At 33.6% G+C, this 22,058-nt stretch overlaps 3 protein-coding genes across 4 annotated transcripts; 2 read left to right on the forward strand and 1 right to left on the reverse strand.

The window, feature by feature from the left end:
* Positions 1-3,241: 3,241 nt before the first annotated feature.
* Positions 3,242-4,218, forward strand: LOC137839238 (uncharacterized). Its single transcript, XM_068648362.1, has 3 exons — positions 3,242-3,257; positions 3,639-3,928; positions 4,018-4,218. The coding sequence occupies exons 1-3, from the start codon at positions 3,242-3,244 to the stop codon at positions 4,216-4,218; spliced, it is 507 nt and encodes a 168-aa protein (XP_068504463.1).
* Positions 4,219-12,021: 7,803 nt separating this feature from the next.
* Positions 12,022-14,336, forward strand: LOC137806800 (pentatricopeptide repeat-containing protein At4g16390, chloroplastic). The gene has a single exon (XM_068607084.1). It carries the CDS (start codon positions 12,123-12,125, stop codon positions 14,235-14,237), a length of 2,115 nt encoding a protein of 704 aa, XP_068463185.1. The 5' UTR covers positions 12,022-12,122; the 3' UTR covers positions 14,238-14,336.
* A 2,421-nt stretch (positions 14,337-16,757) lies between these two features.
* On the reverse strand, positions 16,758-21,414 carry LOC137806801 (microtubule-associated protein 70-5-like). Of its 2 annotated transcripts, none has more exons than XM_068607085.1 (11): positions 20,964-21,414; positions 20,212-20,411; positions 19,840-19,925; positions 19,409-19,474; positions 19,151-19,321; positions 18,869-19,039; positions 18,627-18,782; positions 18,382-18,528; positions 17,990-18,061; positions 17,086-17,903; positions 16,758-16,980 (listed from the first exon to the last, which is right to left on the reverse strand). In XM_068607085.1, the coding sequence occupies exons 2-11, from the start codon at positions 20,306-20,308 to the stop codon at positions 16,962-16,964; spliced, it is 1,803 nt and encodes a 600-aa protein (XP_068463186.1). In that variant the 5' UTR covers positions 20,309-20,411; positions 20,964-21,414; the 3' UTR covers positions 16,758-16,961. The 2 variants fall into 2 exon arrangements, with proteins under 2 accessions (XP_068463186.1, XP_068463187.1); XM_068607086.1 differs by lacking the exon at positions 20,964-21,414 and having other exon boundaries at positions 17,086-17,234; positions 17,310-17,903; positions 20,212-20,881.
* Between the last annotated feature and the right edge of the window lie 644 nt (positions 21,415-22,058).

Genomic DNA, 22,058 nt, shown 5'->3' on the forward strand with positions numbered 1-22,058 from the left:
CTCTTATTAAATAAATTAAATTATACTACTTTACAAATTTTTTAAAACTATACTTATAAATAACTAAACATTTAATTTTACTTTTTAATTTATTTTCTTTCCATTCGAGTAAACGCGGCATTATTGAAAGTCTTTTTAAAATGATAGCTTTTTGGGTTTTGGCCTTTTGCCAAAAAGCAAAGCAGAAGAACTTTCAAAACTTTTCGATTGGTACGGTTTATCGTATGCGGCCGCATGCATGATTAATAAAAGCATGCCCGTCAAACGTGGCACTCTATCCAGCACCACTGCTTGGGCCCAATGACAAATAATAAAATAAATAACTATTTATTAAATACTGCATTAATCATACTAAATATTACACTATAATCTATTTTATTTATTTATTTGGATAAACACTTAATTTTTTCAGACAATTAAAATCAAAATATTAAATAAAAAGAGAATTTGAATATATGATGAAAAAAATCTTGAGAAGAAAAATTCCTTTAATTTATCATATTGTGTTTTGTTTTCCTCATTAATTATTTTTGTTCTGAGATTGCTGGGTCAAATTGATTTAAAAAATTTGAAAAGTGTTCCGTTCGAATAAATTGGATGCCGTATATATAGAAAAGATAGGTGGAAGCATGTAAATTTATATATTTTATTACTTATCTTTTGGATGTTGTTTTGTATGTCTCATACTCATCACATAGTCTTTATACTCATTATATCATATAGTCTAGTCTAACACTGTATTTGGATTGGGGGTGACATTATAGACGTAGATAGATGAGGCGGTGTGATCCTGTTTGGATCTGCGGATGGTGGAGGTGGAGGGTAATGGTGAGTGAAAAGTTGGTCAAAATGGAGCTCTCATAAGTGAAGAGAAAGGAGAGTGTGTGGGAGTGAAAACCACGTAGGACAACTGCATACACATTTGTGCCCTTACTTTTGTTGCTTTATTTTGGACGTATATGGCATGACGTTACCTGAGGAAGCATGCATGCACAGTGGAGCAAGCTTTTTCAGCAACGCGCATGAGATTCCTGACCTTGGTTCAGGAATCTCTTTAACCAACTTCAATGCGAAATGAATGCATAATTTAGTTGGTGAGAGAGTGGATGAATCGTAATAAAGACTCATGCACCATTATATAGCTGCTTCTGAAGCTCACAAAGCACAAAACACATTCAAATCATCTTAGACAGTTCTTCATTCATTCAGAGGGCTTGGAGAGGGTCGTGAGTAAGCACAGTGGTATGAGAGTGATTTTGGTTCAGGCACAGTTTCATCTTGCTTAGACTTACATTGTGTTGTGGTTTTGTTATACTCTCTTGATGTATGTGTTTTTTTTTAAATTGTGTTTGGATGTTTATTTTGTTTGAAATTTAATTTGTTTAAATTATTTTAAAGTACTTATTCATGTTAATTAGTTTGTAATTTTAGATGTTAATGTTTAGAAAAAATAAAATAGTTATATTAGTAAATTAATTATTGTGTTAAGTTGATTATCTAAAATTGTATATTGTTATTGGAAAAATTTTATGAAATTTGAATATATTTTTTTTGTGACCTGAATTATTGAAATTATAGATCTGAATCTGTTTTTTAAAAATATTGTTATTAAAAAATTATAAATATTGTTGCAGTAATTAAAAATAAGCAGAAAAACCAAATTTATGAATGTGTACATAGTAATTATTTTTTTTAACATTTACGCGGTTAATAAATAAATTTTTTGATTTAAAATTAAGAAATTTACATAATAGATTATTTTTTTTGAAATTATTATTTTTACAGAATAGAAATAGAAATTTTTAATGTTATTTTTTAAAACAAATATTGTAGTAATTTAAAAAAACAGAAAAAGATTAAATAATAAATTAGAATTTTTAATAATACGTGTACATAGTTAATATTTTTTGAACATTTAATTCTTTATAAAAAATATATTTATTTATTTAAAATTATTATTTTTACAGAATGGAAATAGAAATTTTGAATGTTATATTTTATATTTTTTTACATTTTACATACACGTACCATGATACCATGATGTTATGGAATACATATAATTTATTTATCATAATTTACATAAATTGTTAATGTTATTATTAAAAAAATTAAAATAAATATTTTAGTAATTAAAAATAACATAAAAAGATTACATAATAAATTAGAATTTTTAATAATATGTGTAGATAGTTAATATTTTTTTGAACATGAAATTGTTTATAAAAAATAGATTTATTTATTTGAAATTATTATTTTTACCTAATAGAAATAGAAATTGTGAATGTTATATTTTTTATTTTTTTACATTTTACATGCACATACCATAATGTTATGAAATAGATATAACTTATTTCTCACATTTTACATAAATTGTCAATGTTATTATTAAAAAATTATAAAAAATATTATAGTAATTACAAAAAACAGAAACAAATTACATAAGTAATTATAATTTTTAATAATATGTGTAGATACTTAATATTTTTTGAACATTTAATTCTTTATAAAAAATATATTAATTTATTTGAAATTATTACTTTTACAGATTTGTTTATAAAAAATATTTTTATTTATTTTGAAATTAATTTTTAACAGAATGGATTTTTTTTTAATGTTATATTTTTTAAACATTTAATTCTTTATAAATAATATATTTATTTATTTAAAGTTAATAATTTTACAGAATGCGTCAATGCAAATTTTTTATGTTATAAATAATAAATGTTAATGTTACAGAAATTTTTATAAAAATTAATAATGTTATAGAAATTTTTATTGTTACATAATGGAAATGTAATTAAAAAAATTAATAGTGTTATAGAATTTTTTATTGTTAGATAATGTAAATGTAATTTAAAATAATTATAAATATTATTGTACTAATTAAAATAACTAAAAAAAGTTAAGAGAAGATATTACAACTTGTAATACCTCAATGAAGTGATCTAATTACATTAATATTTGAAATTTCAATAATTACATTAATATTTGAAATTTCAATATTTGTAAATTGTTTTATGAATTATTGTTATTTAATTTATGTAATTGACAATTTTGTTAGTCTATATTTATTTGTTGTTTGATTAAATTATAATATTGATAGATTTAATCTCTGTATATATTTATAACATGTTTGTTATATTGAATAAACGAAATGATAGAATCATTTATAATAGAATATTTATTAAAATTATTTAAAATTAGGTTTAGGATCACTGTATTGGTGTAGTTTTACACCAAAATGGTAACCGCATTCGGTATGTTGTATTGACACTTACTCGTAATTATGGTTCTGGATCAAAGTTAAAGATTACGTGATAACATTATGAATTTGGGAAGCCATTATGACGATGCAGAGATGGTACATTTTGAGAAAACAATTGCAATTTATGATGACCTTGTTGCGGTGAACATGAATTTAATTTCACAAATACAAGAACAAATTAAAAAAAATACTGAAGGTGCTTCAGTGATGATCCTTTGTATGATTGGTTTTGGATTGAATTTGTTACGTACGGTGCGTACTAGAAACAATTGTATGAGTGAGTTCAAACCACAAAAAGAGCGTCGCAGACAAGAATTGATGGAGTACTTGGTTCACATTGAACAATGTTGTGATATTATTCGCATGTGACTAGAAGCTTTCCTTCAATTATGTCAACGAATACGGGGAACTGGACTTGTTAAAGATGCATATCGATCAACCGTGGAAGAACTAGTTGCGAAATTTCTGCACATTATTGGACATAATGTGAAGAATCAAAGTGTGTCATTCTTTTTTCATCAGTCTAGAGAAACAGTTTCTCGTCACTTTCATAATGTTTTGAGTGCAATTTTAAGGTTGGAGGGGAAATTCTTAATTCAACCAAATGGAACGGTTGTAGAACCGCACATCCTTAACAACAGTCGATTTTACCCCTACTTTAAGGTTTGTTTATGATAATATTATTTTAAATCATGTATAATGTTTTATTTATTTTGTGTTTAATTAAAATTATGAAATTTGGTTTACATTAGGATTGTTTATGGGCCATAGATGAGACTCATGTACGTGTTACGGTTGCACGTGCTGATGCACCTCGTTTTCGAGGGAGAATAGATTGGCCAACCCAAAACATATTTGCAGCTTATGACTTTGACATGAAGTTCACATATGTCTTGGCCGGTTGGGAAGGAACTGCCTCGGATTCAAGGATATTGAAAGATGCTTTGGTATGAGATGATCCTTTGGTTATTCTAGAAGGTTAGTTTTAGGGGATTGGGTGTGCACAACAATAAATAGGTTATAGTAGTATATACTAACGCAACTTTCCACTACATTTGTAGGAAAATACTATCTTGGTGATGCAGGTTTTATGTTAAAACCAAATATAATGATACTTTATCGCGGGGTTAGATACCATTTGAAAGAATATTCGCGAAGAGGGCCACAAAATGCTAAAGAGTTGTTTAATCTTTGACATTCATCACTTAGAAATGTAATTGAGAGAACATTTTGGGTGCTGAAAAAACGATTTCCAATTATAGCCAGTGAGACTGAGCCACATTATGATGTCGATACTATGAAAAAAATTGTTTTAGGTTGTTGTATTCTACATAACTTTCTTCGCGGGGTCGACAATGATGAGTCTCTGATTGAAGAAGTAGATAATGAATTGTTACAAGAAGATGTACAACAAACCCCTACTCATGCTCGAGAGCATCATTATAAGGTAGGTGTCATATTAGGGAGACTATAGCAAACAAAATGTGGGAAGATTATGTAAAAAATTAATTTGATGAAATAATATATTTTTTGTTTCTTCCAATGTTTGTCATCCTAACTTTATTTAAGTAAATTAGATGGATCGCAGGAAGAATGTTGCTTCAAATTCATCAGGTGGTTATCGAGAGTTCACTAAGTGGACGTCGGAGATGGACCTAATTCTGCTAAATTCAATGATGTTAAAATGTATGGCTTTAAACTAGAGGGGGGGGGGGGGGGGGGGGGGGGAATTATTTAAAGGGGTTTTCGCAAAACTTTTAAGCTAGAATGAATTTTTTTGCAAGAAACCAAATTAGGAATTCAGCTAGCCAAGAAACAAAGCTCAAAACAGTAAAGCAACATAAAAACAATCGGTTGTTTATACTAGTAAATATCACAACAACTGAATTTAAAGAGTTTAAGAAAGAGAGATGCACAAATAGTTTATACTGGTTCACTCTTAAACCAAGAGCTACATCCAGTTTCCCAGAAACCACTGGGGAATCCACTAGGTAATCAAAACCAGATTACATACACACACCACCAAAGAAGTGACCTTGATCCCCTCAAGAAACACACTTCCTTTGGCTCAGCACACACACCAAGAATGTTGATCTTGACAACCTCAAGAGCACACAACCCTTCTTGGCTTTACAACACCAGAATGTACACAATTCTTTAGAATGAATTACACTGTTACAGAATCAACTGAAATCAATACAGAGTAATCCTATTATACTTCTCTCTTGAATATACAAAGGTCAAAGTGAAACTCAAATCTTTGAAAAGCTCTTTGAAAAACTCAAATCTATTTTTCTTTCTTGTTGTTTGTTATAAAACATTAACAAACTATTTATGACATTCAAATCTTGGTCAAAGCATTTAAAGCAGGAGTGTATTAAATTATAAAATCATTTAAAGCTCACTTAACTAACAAAACTATTTCTGTTAGGATTTCAAACAAACAATCGATTGAAACATCGAATCAATCGGTTGTTTTGGTTTGACAACAAATTTAAAGGGGTTTTCGCAAAACTTTTAAGCTAGAATGAATTTTTTTGCAAGAAACCAAATTAGGAATTCAGCTAGCCAAGAAACAAAGCTCAAAACAGTAAAGCAACATAAAAACAATCGGTTGTTTATACCAGTAAATATCACAACAACTGAATTTAAAGAGTTTAAGAAAGAGAGAGATGCACAAATAGTTTATACTGGTTCACTCTTAAACCAAGAGCTACATCCAGTTTCCCAGAAACCACTGGGGAATCCATTAGGTAATCAAAACCAGATTACATACACACACCACCAAAGAAGTGACCTTGATCCCCTCAAGAAACACACTTCCTTTGGCTCAGCACACACACCAAGAATGTTGATCTTGACAACCTCAAGAGCACACAACCCTTCTTGGCTTTACAACACCAGAATGTACACAATTCTTTAGAACGAATTACACTGTTACAGAATCAACTGAAATCAATACAGAGTAATCCTATTATACTTCTCTCTTGAATATACAAAGGTCAAAGTGAAACTCAAATCTTTGAAAAGCTCTTTGAAAAACTCAAATCTGTTTTTCTTTCTTGTTGTTTGTTATAAAACATTAACAAACTATTTATGACATTCAAATCTTGGTCAAAGCATTTAAAGCAGGAGTGTATTAAATTATAAAATCATTTAAAGCTCACTTAACTAACAAAACTATTTCTGTTAGGATTTCAAACAAACAATCGATTGAAACATCGAATCAATCGGTTGTTTTGGTTTGACAACAAGTCAACCATCCAAAACAGTTTTCAAACTTTTTCAAAAACACTTAAGTATAAAACAATCGGTTGTTTCGACAAAACAACAAGTTGTTTTTCACTTAGTTTGAAAAACACTTTAAACTTAAAAGATTTGAAAACACTTAAGCTTTAGATTCAACAAAGAGTGGATTACAAAGATAAGCTACCCCAGATCCTACTCTAAAACACATCAACAACTCCAAGCAACTCCAGCCTTCCATCAAACGCTAGGATTTGGATACTTCAAATCTTTGATCATACTTGATTCAACAAATGATTGAAGAGGTACGTCGAGGATGCAGAATTGACGGTAGTTGGACCAGTCATGGATATACTAACATTGTTATCGCTCTACACGAGGCTAGATTATCGGGTCTTAAGAAAAACCATGTAAAAAATCGTCAAAAAAGTCTGAAGGACAGGTGGAGGGAAGTACATGATTTGTTTGGTGTTGAAGCGGAGGATGAAGTTTGGAATGAATTGATCAAGGTATGATGATAAGTATATTTTAAAATAAATACATTTGACTGCACATTAGGCATAATGTACTAGCATGTCACATGTATTTAGGCCAAACCATCTGCGGTGAAATGACGTGTCAATCCCATTCGCCATTATAACCTAATGAAGGAGTTGTGGTCTAATGACAAAGCCACAGGAAGTCGGGTCAGGACAACCCGTGACATCAATTCACCTCCTGACATAAGTAATTTCAGTGTCAACCTTGACGATAATAATATGGATTATATACCCGAGCAACCCAACTTTGAAGAGGCAGATGACTTTGTCCCACAGTCACCTGCTCCTCATATTCAATCAAATGACACTCCTTCTAACACTCCCTCAAACACTCCTTTTATGCCTTCTGCGGGCACATCCTCATCTCGAGATCGAAAAGAAAAAGGCCCACCATGGACGGAATTAATTTACATTTTGTTGAACATTGGCTTTTATGTCTATGAATCTATGTGGATTGCTTGAAGAATTTAATGATGAGTTTCTGGGTGTTTTTCGGTAGCTTGAATTTATAATCCACTCATAGAATTGATCCAAGGTTATGTGATTTTAATCTTTTTGAAAAAGATGTGTTTCAAAGAGAAGCAAAAAAACAACCTATTGATTTCTCGTTTTAATCGGTTGTTTTTCTCTCAGCTTGTTTGAAGAGTTTTTAAACTATTTGACTTTGGTTGACTTTGCTGTCAAACCAATTCAGTTGGTTGTTTTGAAAAATCAACCGACTATTTCTTGAAAATCCTTTACAAAATTCAATTTAATTGATTCAATCTGTCTTGTTTGTTTTAAAATTGATTTGACTTTTGTTTTAAACGTTTTTTATGATTGATTGGAGTATAAATAAGTGATTATACGCTCCTGGTTGTTATGGATTCAATATAACACTTTCAAAACCAGTTTTTCCAAGATTGCTTAAGGCTTTGAATTTTTTGCTAAGAGTGGAATAAGATTGTTGTGTATTCTTTCAATCCAATTTGTGATTGTATCAGGTGTACTCTATTCCCTTATTCCTTGATAATTGTATTTCTGCAATGGTGTTGCCAAGAAGTGTTGTGTGTTCTTGAGGGGATCAAGATCAACATTCTTGGTGTGGTTTTTGCCAAGGAGTGGTGTGTATTCTTGAGGGGTTCAAGATCATCACTTTTGGTGTGTGTAGCTTGTAATCTAAGGTTGATTAAATAGTGAATTCTCAGTGGTTTCTGAGGACTGGATGTAGCTCAGGTGCTGAGTGAACCAGTATAAACATTCTGTGTGAATCTCTTTATCCTTACACTCTTTAAACTGCTTTAACTTTGTTTTTATAAAGTGTTGATAAAAACAACCGACTGTTCCGTAAAAAAAACCAGTTGATTTTCTACATCAAGCTTAAAAACAGTTTTATATTTGGTTGGATAAATTTTCCATTGATTAATTCTTCATAGCATTTCACTCTACCTTCAATACTTGCGAAAATCTTTCAAAAATAATTCACCCCACTCTTGTTTTAGCCCTATGATTCTAACACATTTTGCTTTGTTGAATACAAATCTTGAACAATGTGTTTCCTCAATGAAAGATGGAAATCAGAATGCCTCTCAGTTGGTTGACATTGCTCGTGCACAAGCAACCGCAACATAAGATATAGTTGTGGAAATTAGACGAAGAAACGACTTATATGCTGAGCATGTACACCATCATCGCCACCATGCATCGTACCAATTCTCTGAGTCTGATATTTGGGCAATGTTGGTGGAGCTTAACATCCAGGATGAACAGGTCATGGATCAATGCTACGAGTTTTTGTGTGAGCATCCAGGAAGAGTTAAGCAATTATATGGGATGTCATGTGAGTGTCGTATGACAAAGTTGTTTGCATTTATGACTAGGCGTTGATTTCATATATTTGTGTCCACGTTACCTTCATGTCTTTCAATTACATGTTGTCATTTTATTTCATTTGACTTGTTGTGTAATTTGTCCGTCTATGTTTGTTATTGGATAATTATGATCACAAGTTTTAGTATTGTACTTGAGGACTTCTAGTATTGTCTTTTCTAGGGTAATGTAATATTTTGTTTATGAAGTTGTACTATTGTGTTTGATAACTTCTACTATTCAGTTTATGATATTGTCATAACTTTCCTTTACTTAAAGTTGGGTTTCATATTTCATGTCATGAACATTTCATTTTTTTTATATATTGTAGTAATTGCATTATATATGACATCATTATCCCAGAAACGCCACAGAACCTGTAAGGGTAAAGCGCCAGCAGAAGATCATGTTGTTCCTCCTCCCCCAACAACGAGGATTGAAGAAGTACTTGATTATTCAAGATACTTTACTTCAAAACGGCAAATGATGTTTGAAAATATGTTTCATGGAAGACCAGTCATATCTCTAAAACCTATGCATTCTCCATTTTTTGCTGCTCCGGGGTTTGAATTCCAAAACCTTTTGAATTTCCAACATTTACAACCTTTCCTTGGAATGAAACTTCCAATTTATGAGGACTTGGTTCGAGTGTTTTATACAAATTTGAAGATCACACCTCTTGGTGACCTTGCCATTGAGATTTGTGGAAAGTGAATACACATTAATCAATTGGATTGGATGAACATTACCGATCTCAGGTATGACGGTTTTAAGTTAACCCCTGGGACGATCCCTAAGGAATGTAATTATGATCGAGCCTTAGCATTATCGTCCATGATTTGTGAAGATGTTCAAGGTCAGAATGTCAGAAATGCCGGTAGTCTGAAAATGAATGACCGACTATTACATTACACATGGGTGCATATCTTGTGCCCTCATGGGAGCAACTTCGCACAAATATTAAATGAAGATATTTTCATAATGTGGTGCATAAAAAATAATATATTGATTAATTGACCACATTACATCATGCAACAATGATGAAATGTTGAGATAACAACATGCCTCTGCCGTATGGAACTTTGATAACACGCATCTTGTAGGTGTATGGCTTCGACGTGACAAATGAGCAAGCAATAATGCTAGGCTGAAATAATTATTTTGGGAAAAAAAGTATGACAAAATTAAATATATTCCAACTCAGTGGTGTATGGAAACTTGGTAGGCCTCAGCAGGATGACGAAGAAGATGATGAAGAGGATCAATTGCCACAACAACATGTTGAAGGTGATCAACCTAGGCTGACAATCCCCAATCAAACTGAATTGTTAACCCAAATTTTGTCCGAGATACAAAACATGAATACCCGCATTGACAGGTGATAGAGAGTGGCTCCGTTGAAACAGAGGGGGCCCTACCTGTTGATTGCACTCCGACGATCAAGTTAGTACTGGGCTAAGAAACAATGAGTAAGTAAAATAGTTTCAAACTTAGAAACGACGTACCTTTACCAGGGATCTCAACTCCCTTTTATAGGTTGTTTTTAGGTCAACTTTCCTGTCCCACTAGAACTTCTATTCTAGTGAAATTAGGGTTACTAGGAAGACCTTCTGTCGCGTTGTCATGCAATCTTAACCCGACAGCAGCACAAAACCTTCCTCTTCTGGAGTGCAAAAACTAACAGTATGGCCGCCAGGGTACCAACTCATGTACCAACGCCGCGCGTTCATTTGTCTTGTGGGTGTCCTAATTCTTCACGTGCCATGCATGCAACTTTCCCTGGAAACCCTAGCGCTTGTGGGCTTAGGCGCCTTCAAGGAATATTTGTTTGTGCTAGGCCCGAATGCACTATACACACCACATGCATGAACCCTCTCGTGACTTAGGCCATTCTTATATCTAGATTCCAACTCATACTATTTTTGGGGTCGCGCTTACGTGGACTATTATTGCGACCAAACCACCGATGTTCGACGTCATCGACGTCATTGACGCCAAAGTCTAATGTCAATGTCCGAGGCCTCGTCCAATATATTATATTATACTATATTATATTATATTATATTATATTATATTATATTATATTATATTATATGTGGTATTCTTCCTAAATCTTCAGCATTATGGGAGAATTGAGTTTTAAAATTTTGGTGTATTTGCACACTTTCTAATTCGTGCAAATAAACACACTCTTAGATAGATGTTGAGATTTATAAAATAAAATATTTAAGAACAAAATGATTTGTAAAATGAAATACACAATAGTTAAAATTATAATTTATATAATAAATATGAGTTATAATTTTGAATTTTATTCCTTGTAAAACCATCCTTAATAAATGTAAAATACGGTCTGATATTGAGTTTGTTGAAATAAGGATGAAAAAATTTGGAAGAAATAAGGATGAAAAAATTGAAAACAAGACTATAATAACTAAAAACTAAACAGTATTTCCTTTATAGTATATTGACTTTCTGTGAATGATTTGTAAATTGTTAAATTTTATCTTATAGATTAGAAACAAAAGTCGAGTTAAGCATCTTTGAGTCGAGTTTATTAAGTCCAAGTTTATAAATATTGCAAATATAGAGTTTGACGAAACAATAAAATGAAATCAATTATATATATAAATTTAAAATGTTACTTGTTACATTATTAAAGAGTTAGTTATAAACATAATTTTATGATTTTATGTTTACCTGTATGTTTGACATTTTTAATACCTATGATAAATTTTGTAGGAAAAACTAAAAAGTCAAACAATCTTATGTTTTAAAAAGAAATTAAATAGTTCAAATGAATCATGTTCCTTCGTGTGGTCAAGGCCAAAACATACAAATCACACAAAGTTTTAAAAAGTTTAAACTAAAATTAAATATATTTTTTAATTAAATTGATACTAAAAGGAAAGCAAATAGCAGAGAGATGTAAATGAGACATAAAAATGTTGACATCTTTTGTTTTGATTAAAATGTATTTAAATTTTTGTTCCTCGTTCAATTTAGATTTTTATGTTTACAAAATTACAATGTTTTTTATGTTTGAACAAAGTAAAAAAATAAACAATAAAATATTTGAAAATATATTATTCTTAACATTTTATTGTGAAAAAAAAGCATTTTATTTTTCCAGTTATAGATCTCAGTCTTCTTTAGATATTTGTTGAAGGTGGCAGTGTGAGGTGCGCGATAAGGCGAAGCAGAACAAAGCATAGGCTGCAAAAATGGCTTACAATCTTTGCTCTTCTCCGTCTTCTCTCTTCCACGATCTTCCCTCAATCTCTTCTTCTCCCTCATCCTCTTCTTCTTCCTCTTCTTCTCGCAAATTCAAACTTCGAAACTTGTCTTCCTCTTCTTTTCAACCCTCTCCTTCTCATTCTCTTACCTTGCCATCGAAAACCCTTCTCCATGCTCCCCAAGTGTCCTTGCACGAACCCATTCCCGAACAAGTACCATCCGAAGGAAATTCCTCGTCTTCCTCGTCTTCCTACAAAAGTAGTCGTATCTGGGTGAATCCCCGAAGCCCGAGAGCGAAACAACTTGAGAGACATTCCTATGATGCCAGGTACACTTCTCTTGTCAATGTCGCCAACTCCTTGGACTCTTGCAATCCCTCTCCAGAGGACGTGTCTTTGGTTTTGAAGAGTTTGGGGGACAGGGTTTTAGAGCAAGACGCTGTAACTGTCATCAACAACATGTCCAATTCCCTTGTTGTGCCCTTTGTTCTCAGCTACTTTCAGAGTAGGATTAAACCCACCAGAGAGGCCATTCTCTACAACGTCACTCTCAAGGTGTTTCGGAAGGGCAGAGACCTCGATGCCATGGAGAAGATATTTGATGAAATGCTTCAGAGAGGGGTCAGGCCTGATAATGTCACCTTCTCGACCATAATTAGCTGCGCTAGGATTTGTTTGTTGCCCCATAAGGCCGTTGAGTGGTTTGAAAAGATGTCCTCGTTTGGGTGTGAGCCTGATGAAGTTACCTACTCGGTTATGATTGACGCTTATGGCAGGGCTGGTAACATTGACATGGCTTTGCGCTTGTATGATCGTGCTAGGACCGAGAGTTGGCGCCTTGATACCGTTACCTTCTCCACCTTGATTAAGATGTATGGTTTGGCAGGGAATTACGATGGATGCTTAAATGTCTACCAAGAGATGAAGGTTCTTGGTGTTAAACCTAACATGGTTATTTATAATACTCTTTTGGATGCCATGGGGAGAGCTAAGAGGCCTTGGCAGGCCAAGAGTATATTTATGGAGATGATGAATAATGGATTATCACCGAATTGGGTGACTTATGCGTCTCTCTTGCGAGCCTATGGTAGAGGGCGCTACAGCGAAGATGCTCTCTTTGTTTATAAGGAAATGAGGGAAAAGGGAATGGAGATGAACACTCATCTTTACAATACCCTTTTAGCTATGTGTGCTGATCTCGGTCTTGCTGATGATGCATTTAAGATTTTTGAAGACATGAAAAGTTCTGCAACTTGCCTTTGTGACAGTTGGACGTTCTCGTCCTTGATTACCATATATTCTTGCAGTGGGAACGTTTCAGATGCCGAAAGAATGTTGAATGAAATGATTGAATCTGGCTTTGAGCCTACTATTTTTGTTCTGACGTCACTTGTGCAGTGCTATGGGAAGGCCGGGCGTACTGATGATGTTGTGAAGACGTTTGATCAACTTCTGGATTTGGGTATCAGTCCAGACGACCGTTTCTGTGGATGTCTTCTGAATGTTATGACCCAAACACCAAAAGAAGAACTTTTCAAGCTAAACTATTGTGTGGATAAGGCTAATCCAAAGCTTGGGTCTGTGGTAAGATATTTGGTCGAAGGGCTGGAGGAGGGTGATGGGGAGTTTAGAAAAGAAGCTTCTGAACTCTTTGATTCAATTGCTGATGAAGTAAAGAAGCCCTTTTGCAATTCTCTGATCGATCTTTGTGTCAACCTGAATTTGTTGGACATGGCATGTCAGCTTCTGGACATAGGGTTGTCGCGTGAAATATATACGGATATACAGACCAAGTCTCAAACTCAGTGGTCTCTGCATCTAAAGAGTCTATCACTTGGAGCTTCGCTTACCGCTTTACATGCTTGGATAAATGATTTGTCTAAGGTTTTGGAATCAGGAGAGGATCTTCCTCCAGTACTTGGAATTAACACTGGTCATGGGAAACACAGGTATTCGGAAAAAGGTTTGGCAAGTGTAGTTGAATCACATTTAAACGAACTCAATGCTCCATTCCACGAGGCTCCAGACAAGGCTGGCTGGTTTTTGACTACAGAGGTAGCAGCCAAATCATGGCTAGAGTCTAGGGAAATGGTTACTGCATAATTAATGTTATTGGGCTATGGGGTTTTGGTAATTCCAACTACAGCTTTTCTCCATTGTTTATGTTGTTTCAGGGAATGATATGCCATGCAATTTTATGCATTTTCCTTTGTCTTTTGAGGAATTTTTTTGTATTAGATTCTGATATATAATTATTTTATTATGAATGTCTTATAGACTAAATGTAGAGCTGACACTAATATTTGTTATCAAGTATGGTGGCTACTGGCTAGGTTTACTTGCATTTGAGTGATATAAGAATTTTGTAAATTTCTTCTAAATATATATGTGCACAACTCTAGTCTAATTTGACTTTTTAAGGTGTGATGTAAACCACGCCCACTTTTTAGAGGTTACTGTATACCTAAGAAAAATAGAGGGTATTGAATAAAGGGTTTGTTATGCAAAATGTTTGAAAGTCAATGTTCACATAAAAAGATTAAATTAGAAATCTTGCTGGCTCAGTGGAAATGATAGTTGGCAAAGAGAGGTAAACAAAGTAAAATATGGTCTGCCGTCTTCTTATATGCATTATTGCATGAGTTGCTCGTTTTATGGCAAGATCGATTCGGCCGAACTTCCAATTAGAAGGGTAAAGGCAAAAGACAAATGTCTTCCAAACGTGTGAAGTGTAGAGATCTACAAACTTGCATTGCGTAGGAGAACAGTCCTGCAACACATGGTCAGTGTTCTACTATGAACATAACGCAAGTGGATTTTTGGTCTAAGTTTCATTTGTCCTTTTGTTTCTTCGGTAACAGAGAGGAGAAAAGGAAAAGAATGAAAGGCCTAGTTAAGGTAATAAGGTTGACAATTTTTATGGTAATAAGGTTGACCTTATTTCAATTAGTTATGTTGGCAGTGATTGGGATTGACTTTGATTTGATTGAAATTGTATTCTTATTGTGAAAAAAAATTAGTTAAATGACAATGTTACGGTTTTCTGAACTCATGCTATCACTTTGATAGTTCAAGCTCCTCCTTTGTGTGCATGGCGTCATTAACTTTTTCTGCCGAAAATAACCCTTTTCTGTCTTTTTAAATAAGTCAATGAGCAAACGCAGTTTGATGGTTTGCATGTTAGTGTTTTTTTGGTGAATATTGCACGTTTGTTTTTATTAAACTTAATTAACCATAGATGCCTTTATATAAAGTAGTCTTAAGTTCATCTCAGTTTCAACCAAAGAAGGAAACCAGAGGTCCTCTGCCTGAAGGAGGCGAAACAAAGTTCAATGCCTACAAGGCTAGTTACAATGAAGAACTCTTTATTTTAAACGATACATGCTGGTTTGCAGGATTCTGCATATTGGGGAGGTGTACCGTCTTTGTGCCTTAATTGACACAATATGTTGAGCCTTTGGTATCTTGTAGAAAAACTGACAATATAAATGTGAAAACGAGGAAAGTGAAGCTTGTGTTGGCTAAGGAACACTCGTAATTGCTGTTAACTGGAGCAGTAAAGTATAGTTTCTCGTTTTAAGGGAAAATTCTGGAATGCAAGAGGGTGCCAAATGGGCCTCTTTACCAAGTATTTAGATGCAGAACCATTAAATGATTGGAGAATCATAATTTTAAGCTTTCCCATGACAAATTGTGCAACTAGTTATTGTAGTTTTTTTCCATTTAAATTTCCTAAAGGATAATATACATTGTCTTTTCTCAGGAATTTGGCGATGTTTGCCTGTTGATTCTTGAAATGTAACAGCAGAGGCTGAAGAAAAGTGAAGCTCATCTGTATATTTTTTATACTAGCATGTTCTGTTTTTTATTCCTTTAGTTTAAGACTCTTACATTCAGACCATAGGTGTAGTGAATGCTGAGCTTTAATATACATTTTTTCAACGAACCAATTAGTAGAAGATACTTTCACATTTCATTTTCTAAGTGAAAATTAGTGGCGGAATTCATCCAACATAAATGTTTTGCTGTAATTGTAGTAAACCAGGATTACCACTGGCAGATGTTTTGATGCTCAAGGAATAGAGAACTATAGTTATGTCATATTGATTTAATACATACTACTTTCTGGTATTTTTCTCGAAATTACTTGGGAACCCCTCCCTGTGTAGTGTGTTCAACACGGGCAAACCTTTATTTTTCCTTTAGAATTGATTTCTATATTCTAAAACTGTTTTGTTTTTAAAATGTGACTAAACACAGTTGCTTAGATAACTAGTGGAAGATCATGCAAGGCACGTAGCAGAGTGTATAGTGTGGAATTACAGGAGAGGTTGAATAAGAAGAAAGCAGAAGAAAATGAGAAAATATTTTCCTGTTGTTTTTGTTTTTTTGGTTTTTGAAACACTTGTTTTGGAAAGAAATTTCATATCTTAATAAATTTTGAATGAGAAATTGATGGCTGAGTGAGTGGTGTGAGATTTTTTAAAAAACAATTTTTATAACTAGAAAGTGGAAGAGGATCAAATAGGCCCTAAATCTTTTACTACTGGACAATATTATCCCTTGTTGGAAAAGTGTTCGTGATGCAAGTCCATGAAGCATGCCACAAACTTGGCTAGTGTGTAACACTCACAATCACAAAGCATTTGTCTTTTATCCAAATATAGAGAAAGATGTTTAACGCCTGTTTGTACAGAAACAGATTCCCAAACTTCCTTTTTCCCAGTGGAAATTTATTTCAGGATACTACCCAACCAAATGTTTTGTATTTACAAAAATCATAAGATGCCATTGATAAATAAATTGCCTTCAACTATCTCCAAATATTCAGCGCTCAGTCATCACCCTGTAGCAATTTTTATAAAATTGTTATGGTTCGTCATAAAATGGACTGAACAAACTTGACGGTTAATAGTTATTAGCCACACTACAGAAAGTGAGTGTACAGAACCTTTTAGAGGAGTTTGCGCTTCTGTTTTTCCTATTATCATCTGACTTTGTTGATGAAGCCTCTTTCTCTCTGGAAGCTGCTTCTCTTTTCATTTTTTTCCACTCTACTTGCATGGCTTTTGTGAGTGCATCGACTTTCTTTGTAAGCATCTGTAAAACCAAAAACAAAATCATCTTCTCTTTAATGTAAGAAGAGATGGGGTGGGGAATAGTTGTTACTATTACCTTAATTTCTTCATCTTTAGATTGTAAACTACTATCTTTAGTTTCGCAAGACATCCTCAAATTGATGACCTCCCTTTGCAGCTTATCGTATAGAAAACCTGAGACCACATCATCCCTGCCTGATCCGTATGGTTTCTTGCTTTCAGGGTCTTCTTCATCCACATTAACAGTGGTTTTAATTTCTGCTGCTTCTCTTTCGTCATTGCATCTGTTTAATGTCATATCTGTGTTCACCTGCATCTCATTTTCCTTTTCAGCATTATCAGCAACTTTACTTCTGGATGCCAACATTCCTTTCTTCAACACATTTTCTGCAGTACTGTATTTCTTTATAGGGCTCCCCAGTTTTAAATTCCCTGCCAATATGTCTGTGTTGTTTTTTACATTTGGTTGCTGGAACAAAGAGCTTCCAACCCTAGATGCCCTTGGTTGTGATGTGGATCTCTTTCTCAGATCACTACTGGTTGTTAGGAAACCTAGTATGTTCGACTTTTCTGCTTTTGGAGATGCACAAGGCACATTCAGAATGTTTGGGTAACTTGAGAAATGCTTTAAGCCTTCCTCCAGTGTTTTAAGCCTTAGCTTTAGTTTATCCTGTAGTAAGCACCAGATAATATTAGTAACACGTTAAAGGTTGATCTAGATGCTTACACGGAGGACCAAAAAAGTTGGATAAATACCTTCAATTGTGACTCTGCCTTAGCTGTTCTCTCTGATGTAGCTAGCTTGACCTTCAACCGTTGAATCTCTGCCTACATATATGCAAGGACGTACACTTGTTGATAGAAATTTCTTGCTCAATATTTAAAATAAGTTTTCGGAGTGAAAAATGTGTTTGAATTGTCTGTCAATTTTCTCACTGCAGTTATGACAAGAGTAATAATTTCTCTTGATTATATTCCTAAAATTGGATTATTATCGTTTATACCCTGTTTAACTGAGATTTCCTCTATGGATATATATGGTTATTGTAGTAATCTGGAGCAAAATTATATGGTTAACAGAAATAGTAGCATTGTGGTCGTGAAAACAGGGCCATATGATCTCCAAATATTATCAAAGGAAGATATACCTGCATAATCCTTCTCTCTTCCAGCCATTGCCTGACAGGCATGACCTTATCATTTTCGTCCTTCCACTCATTAGCCACAACATTTGCAATTCTGTTTGCTGAAACTTTTACCCTTGCTAGCTCCCTCTCTAATTTCCTCTTTTCTTCCTGAAAAATTATTCAGAACCAGTTAAAATTATGGATCAATCAATAACTCATTGCAACTAACACTAAGTTATGCCAATAACTACTTAATATATGCCTACTTGCAGTTCAGAAGTCCGTCGCTGATAGTCACGAACAGCATTAGCAGTAGCTCCACTAGCTAAAATAATTTCCTCAAGTTCTTGAATAGTTTGGCTAAGCTTTTCAACTTCTAAAATCTTTTGACGATGCTTTTTCTCTAAGATTTTGTTCTCCTCCTATTTTTGGAAGTTGTTAATTAGCTGAACCACTTACACTTCACTACGGAAATCAAATATGAAAAAGCAAGCTTTGAAACTCATGCCTGGGAGATTTCAATCTGTCTCTTCAAGTCGAAGTTCTGATTCCGAACCTCCTCAACTACTAGGGCCCTCTCTAGGGCACTTTGCAGAATCCTCTCTGCTTCTAGCAATGCTGCCTCTTTTGATTTTGTGAGTCGTTCCAAAGATTTCTTATCTTCTTGAAGTGAAGTAATCTATGAAGCCAAATTGGAATATTATTTGTTAGTATTGTCCACATGCAAATTCACTTAGATTTTGTTATTTTCTTGTAAACACATCCTTGTTGGAAATTGCACCAGTTGTACCTCATTCCTATACATTTTGATCTCAGCTTCAAGAGGAGCAATGACAGTCTCAATTGGAATAAAATCTTCATCCTTTTGAATTGTATGGACCCTTCTAAGTGTTGCTTCTGCAGCATATTGTGAAGCCAATGCATCTTTCTTTTCATCTGTCAGTTTCTTGATTTCTAGATGCTGCACATTAACAGATTTAAAAAAAAAACATGCATTTTAGAGTCGAGCATTCAACTTCCAAAAAATAGTAGTACCAGCACAGTGCACCTTTTGTTTAAGACGATCCTCTGTAACTCCAAGTCTTTCGTCCAGTTTACCGACTCTATTTCTCAACTGGAAGTGAAGAGAGAGAATTACAGCTAATATTAGTACTGACTGGAGAAATTTATATACTTAGACACGTAAGGCAACTAAATTTATAATTACATAATTTTCTTCGGTTTATAACATAAAAGACATAATGGTCCTAAGGCCTTGTTATGATATTATGCGATATGCATTATTTTAGATAATCAGTTTTTAATCCTGAATTCTACTACAAAATCCTAGGTGTGTATTGATCCAAAAGTATCAGTTTTTATTAATTTTGGTAGGACAGATGGAAAACATGTGACATAGATATTGATTGGGACCATGGACAAGTAGTAGTTTTGGAATGTCTAATAATTTATAGTATTGTAGTGTTAAAAAAGAAGTACCTCTTCTACGGCCTTGTCCTTCAGAGCCTCAGTTGCCCTTAAGGCTTTGATTTCATTCTGGCAAGTCGTCAGTTCCTTAACTTTTTCTGCAATAATTATCGAATGGACTTATTGCAAGGTCTAAAGATGAACCGCTGATATGAAGATACTAGATTAGACGCTCTCAAACTGTATTCAACTTATTCATTTTGGCATGCAACAAGAAAACTATGATTTCTTGGGAACGAGGATTCATTTAAGAGGTCCCACAAAATTTCAAACTTCTATAGACCTAAGAACAACAATGCCATCAACACTCCGGAATGAAAGAAAGGAAGTAAAAGTCAATATCGTGAAGCAGAAACATATAGAAGAACAAATTAGAATAACAACCTTTGAGTTGGTTTTGCAAACTATTAATCTCCAACACCACCGGGTCAGATTGGACAAGTGGAGGCTTTTCTCCACGTTGCTCATCACAGCTCACCATTTCTCTTTTTGGCGCAAAAAACTCACACTGATAGATTGATTGCCAAACAGATGGAAGGACTCAGGCTTATATCCGAACACAATACTTTGGTTTGGTTCTTTTCCTTTTTAGGTGTAGTAAATGACAAAGTAGGCAGAGTCCAAAAACATCATCAGTAACAAACAACAAATGGAGGCTCACATGAAAACATATATAATAATTATAGAGATGTTGAAAGGAAGAAAATAAGAGATTGTATTCGTTTGGTATAAGGCAGAATTGACCTTCCCCTTTGCTGAAGCAAACTTCACATTTGAAACACACAACAGTAAAAGACCGGCCTAGCCGGCTTCTCCTTAAATTCTACCTTATACTGGACTATAACGGTCACTTTCTGAATGTTATTTTTCCTTTCATATCTTTAAATTCCAGTCTTTTCTGTTATGATAATGAAATAATGACCTTTAGACCCTGTTATGTTAGGTGGAGTTGATATAAGGGAAATGGATCAAGGAGTGTTGTTGAACCCTTGTAGGAAACTACTTCCAAACAAATGGGACTTCATTTGTCTGTTAAAAACCTTAACCATCCCAGAACTGTTTCCACTTTCCCTACTGGTTGATTATAAAGTTATTTTTGGTTTCTGAAAACAATAATAACAATAATTTTGGCCTACCTGATACATCATTTCATTGACCCAGGAACATAAAGTACTGCATCAATCATATTGCTATTGCAAAACTTCCTTTCAATTTGCTGACACCTTTTGCTTCAATGTTCAACATTAATTAGTGTTGGGATACACAGCATCCACACTTACCAATCAGGCTTTAGGATAATTGTAAAGTGAACATATTTACAAGGTCTAAATAATACTGATCGAGGTAGATATCTGATATAAGTTATAACCCTTGAAAGGGCATAAAAATTATCAAGGTCACTGATTCATTCATCAATATTTCTTACGGGGAAACTAAACTGTTCACCATATCTAATTGCAAACACTTCACTTTGGTTAGTGAATTGCTTAATTGCAAAAATATTCTGAGATCATTTCTGTTTATACTTGATGGAAGTCACTCGGATTAGATTGCGACTATAACAAACGAAATGAGTGTAGTTGTGATGATGTTAAAATTTGAAAACGACAAACTAAAGTGACTTTGAAGAACAAATAAATTTGGATAAAGTTGTGATCTTTGCTTAAAAGTATAATGGATAAATATTAAATGTTGATGATTCACAGGTCCAGCTGTTTAGGTACAGGAGGCTGAAACCTAATGGCAATCTTGGTATGTAGGACCCTATTTTAAGTCATATTTAGCTATGACCATAGTTTTCTTATCAACTATGATTAAACCTTATGATTTCTTAATAGAATTTCGCCGTTACTAACCGCTGTTTGATAGTGATGTAATGAAAGTGGGATCAAACTAAGCTTCTGCTAATCAGATCAAATTATACTTAAACCAAACATAAACTATACTTTACTCTTTCAAAATATAACTTATAAGAAAAACAACAAATAAAATTATAAATGTAATACGTGTTGGTCAATGGGAGGTTGAAATGCACGCGTTTATAGAATATAGTGTGGCCTAACTACTTAGACTAATTCTTATCAAATTCAACAAACACTTATTTTAGTTATAATTTTTTATAATACTTATATAATATGCATTTTTCAGTTATATATGCCCCTCTGCGACTATACATGTTTCAAGATTAAAAAAAAACCCTGTAAATACTAAATAATTTTATGTTACTCGAT

This window comes from Phaseolus vulgaris, chromosome 3 (genome assembly GCF_000499845.2).
Source record: "Phaseolus vulgaris cultivar G19833 chromosome 3, P. vulgaris v2.0, whole genome shotgun sequence".
Taxonomy (NCBI): domain Eukaryota; kingdom Viridiplantae; phylum Streptophyta; class Magnoliopsida; order Fabales; family Fabaceae; genus Phaseolus; species Phaseolus vulgaris.

Excerpts from the sequence above, each read along its gene's own strand:
- LOC137839238 (XM_068648362.1), top strand. Across the intron at positions 3,929-4,017 it reads GATTTTACCCCTACTTTAAG|GATTGTTTATGGGCCATAGA; the intron begins GTTTGTTTATGA and ends GGTTTACATTAG.
- LOC137806800 (XM_068607084.1), top strand. The coding sequence starts at position 12,123 with ATGGCTTACAATCTTTGCTCTTCTCCGTCTTCTCTCTTCCACGATCTT.
- LOC137806801 (XM_068607085.1), bottom strand. The coding sequence starts at position 20,308 with ATGGTGAGCTGTGATGAGCAACGTGGAGAAAAGCCTCCACTTGTCCAA. Across the intron at positions 19,040-19,150 it reads TCAAAATGTATAGGAATGAG|ATTACTTCACTTCAAGAAGA; the intron begins GTACAACTGGTG and ends TTGGCTTCATAG. Across the intron at positions 18,529-18,626 it reads GACGGACTTCTGAACTGCAA|GAAGAAAAGAGGAAATTAGA; the intron begins GTAGGCATATAT and ends ATAATTTTTCAG.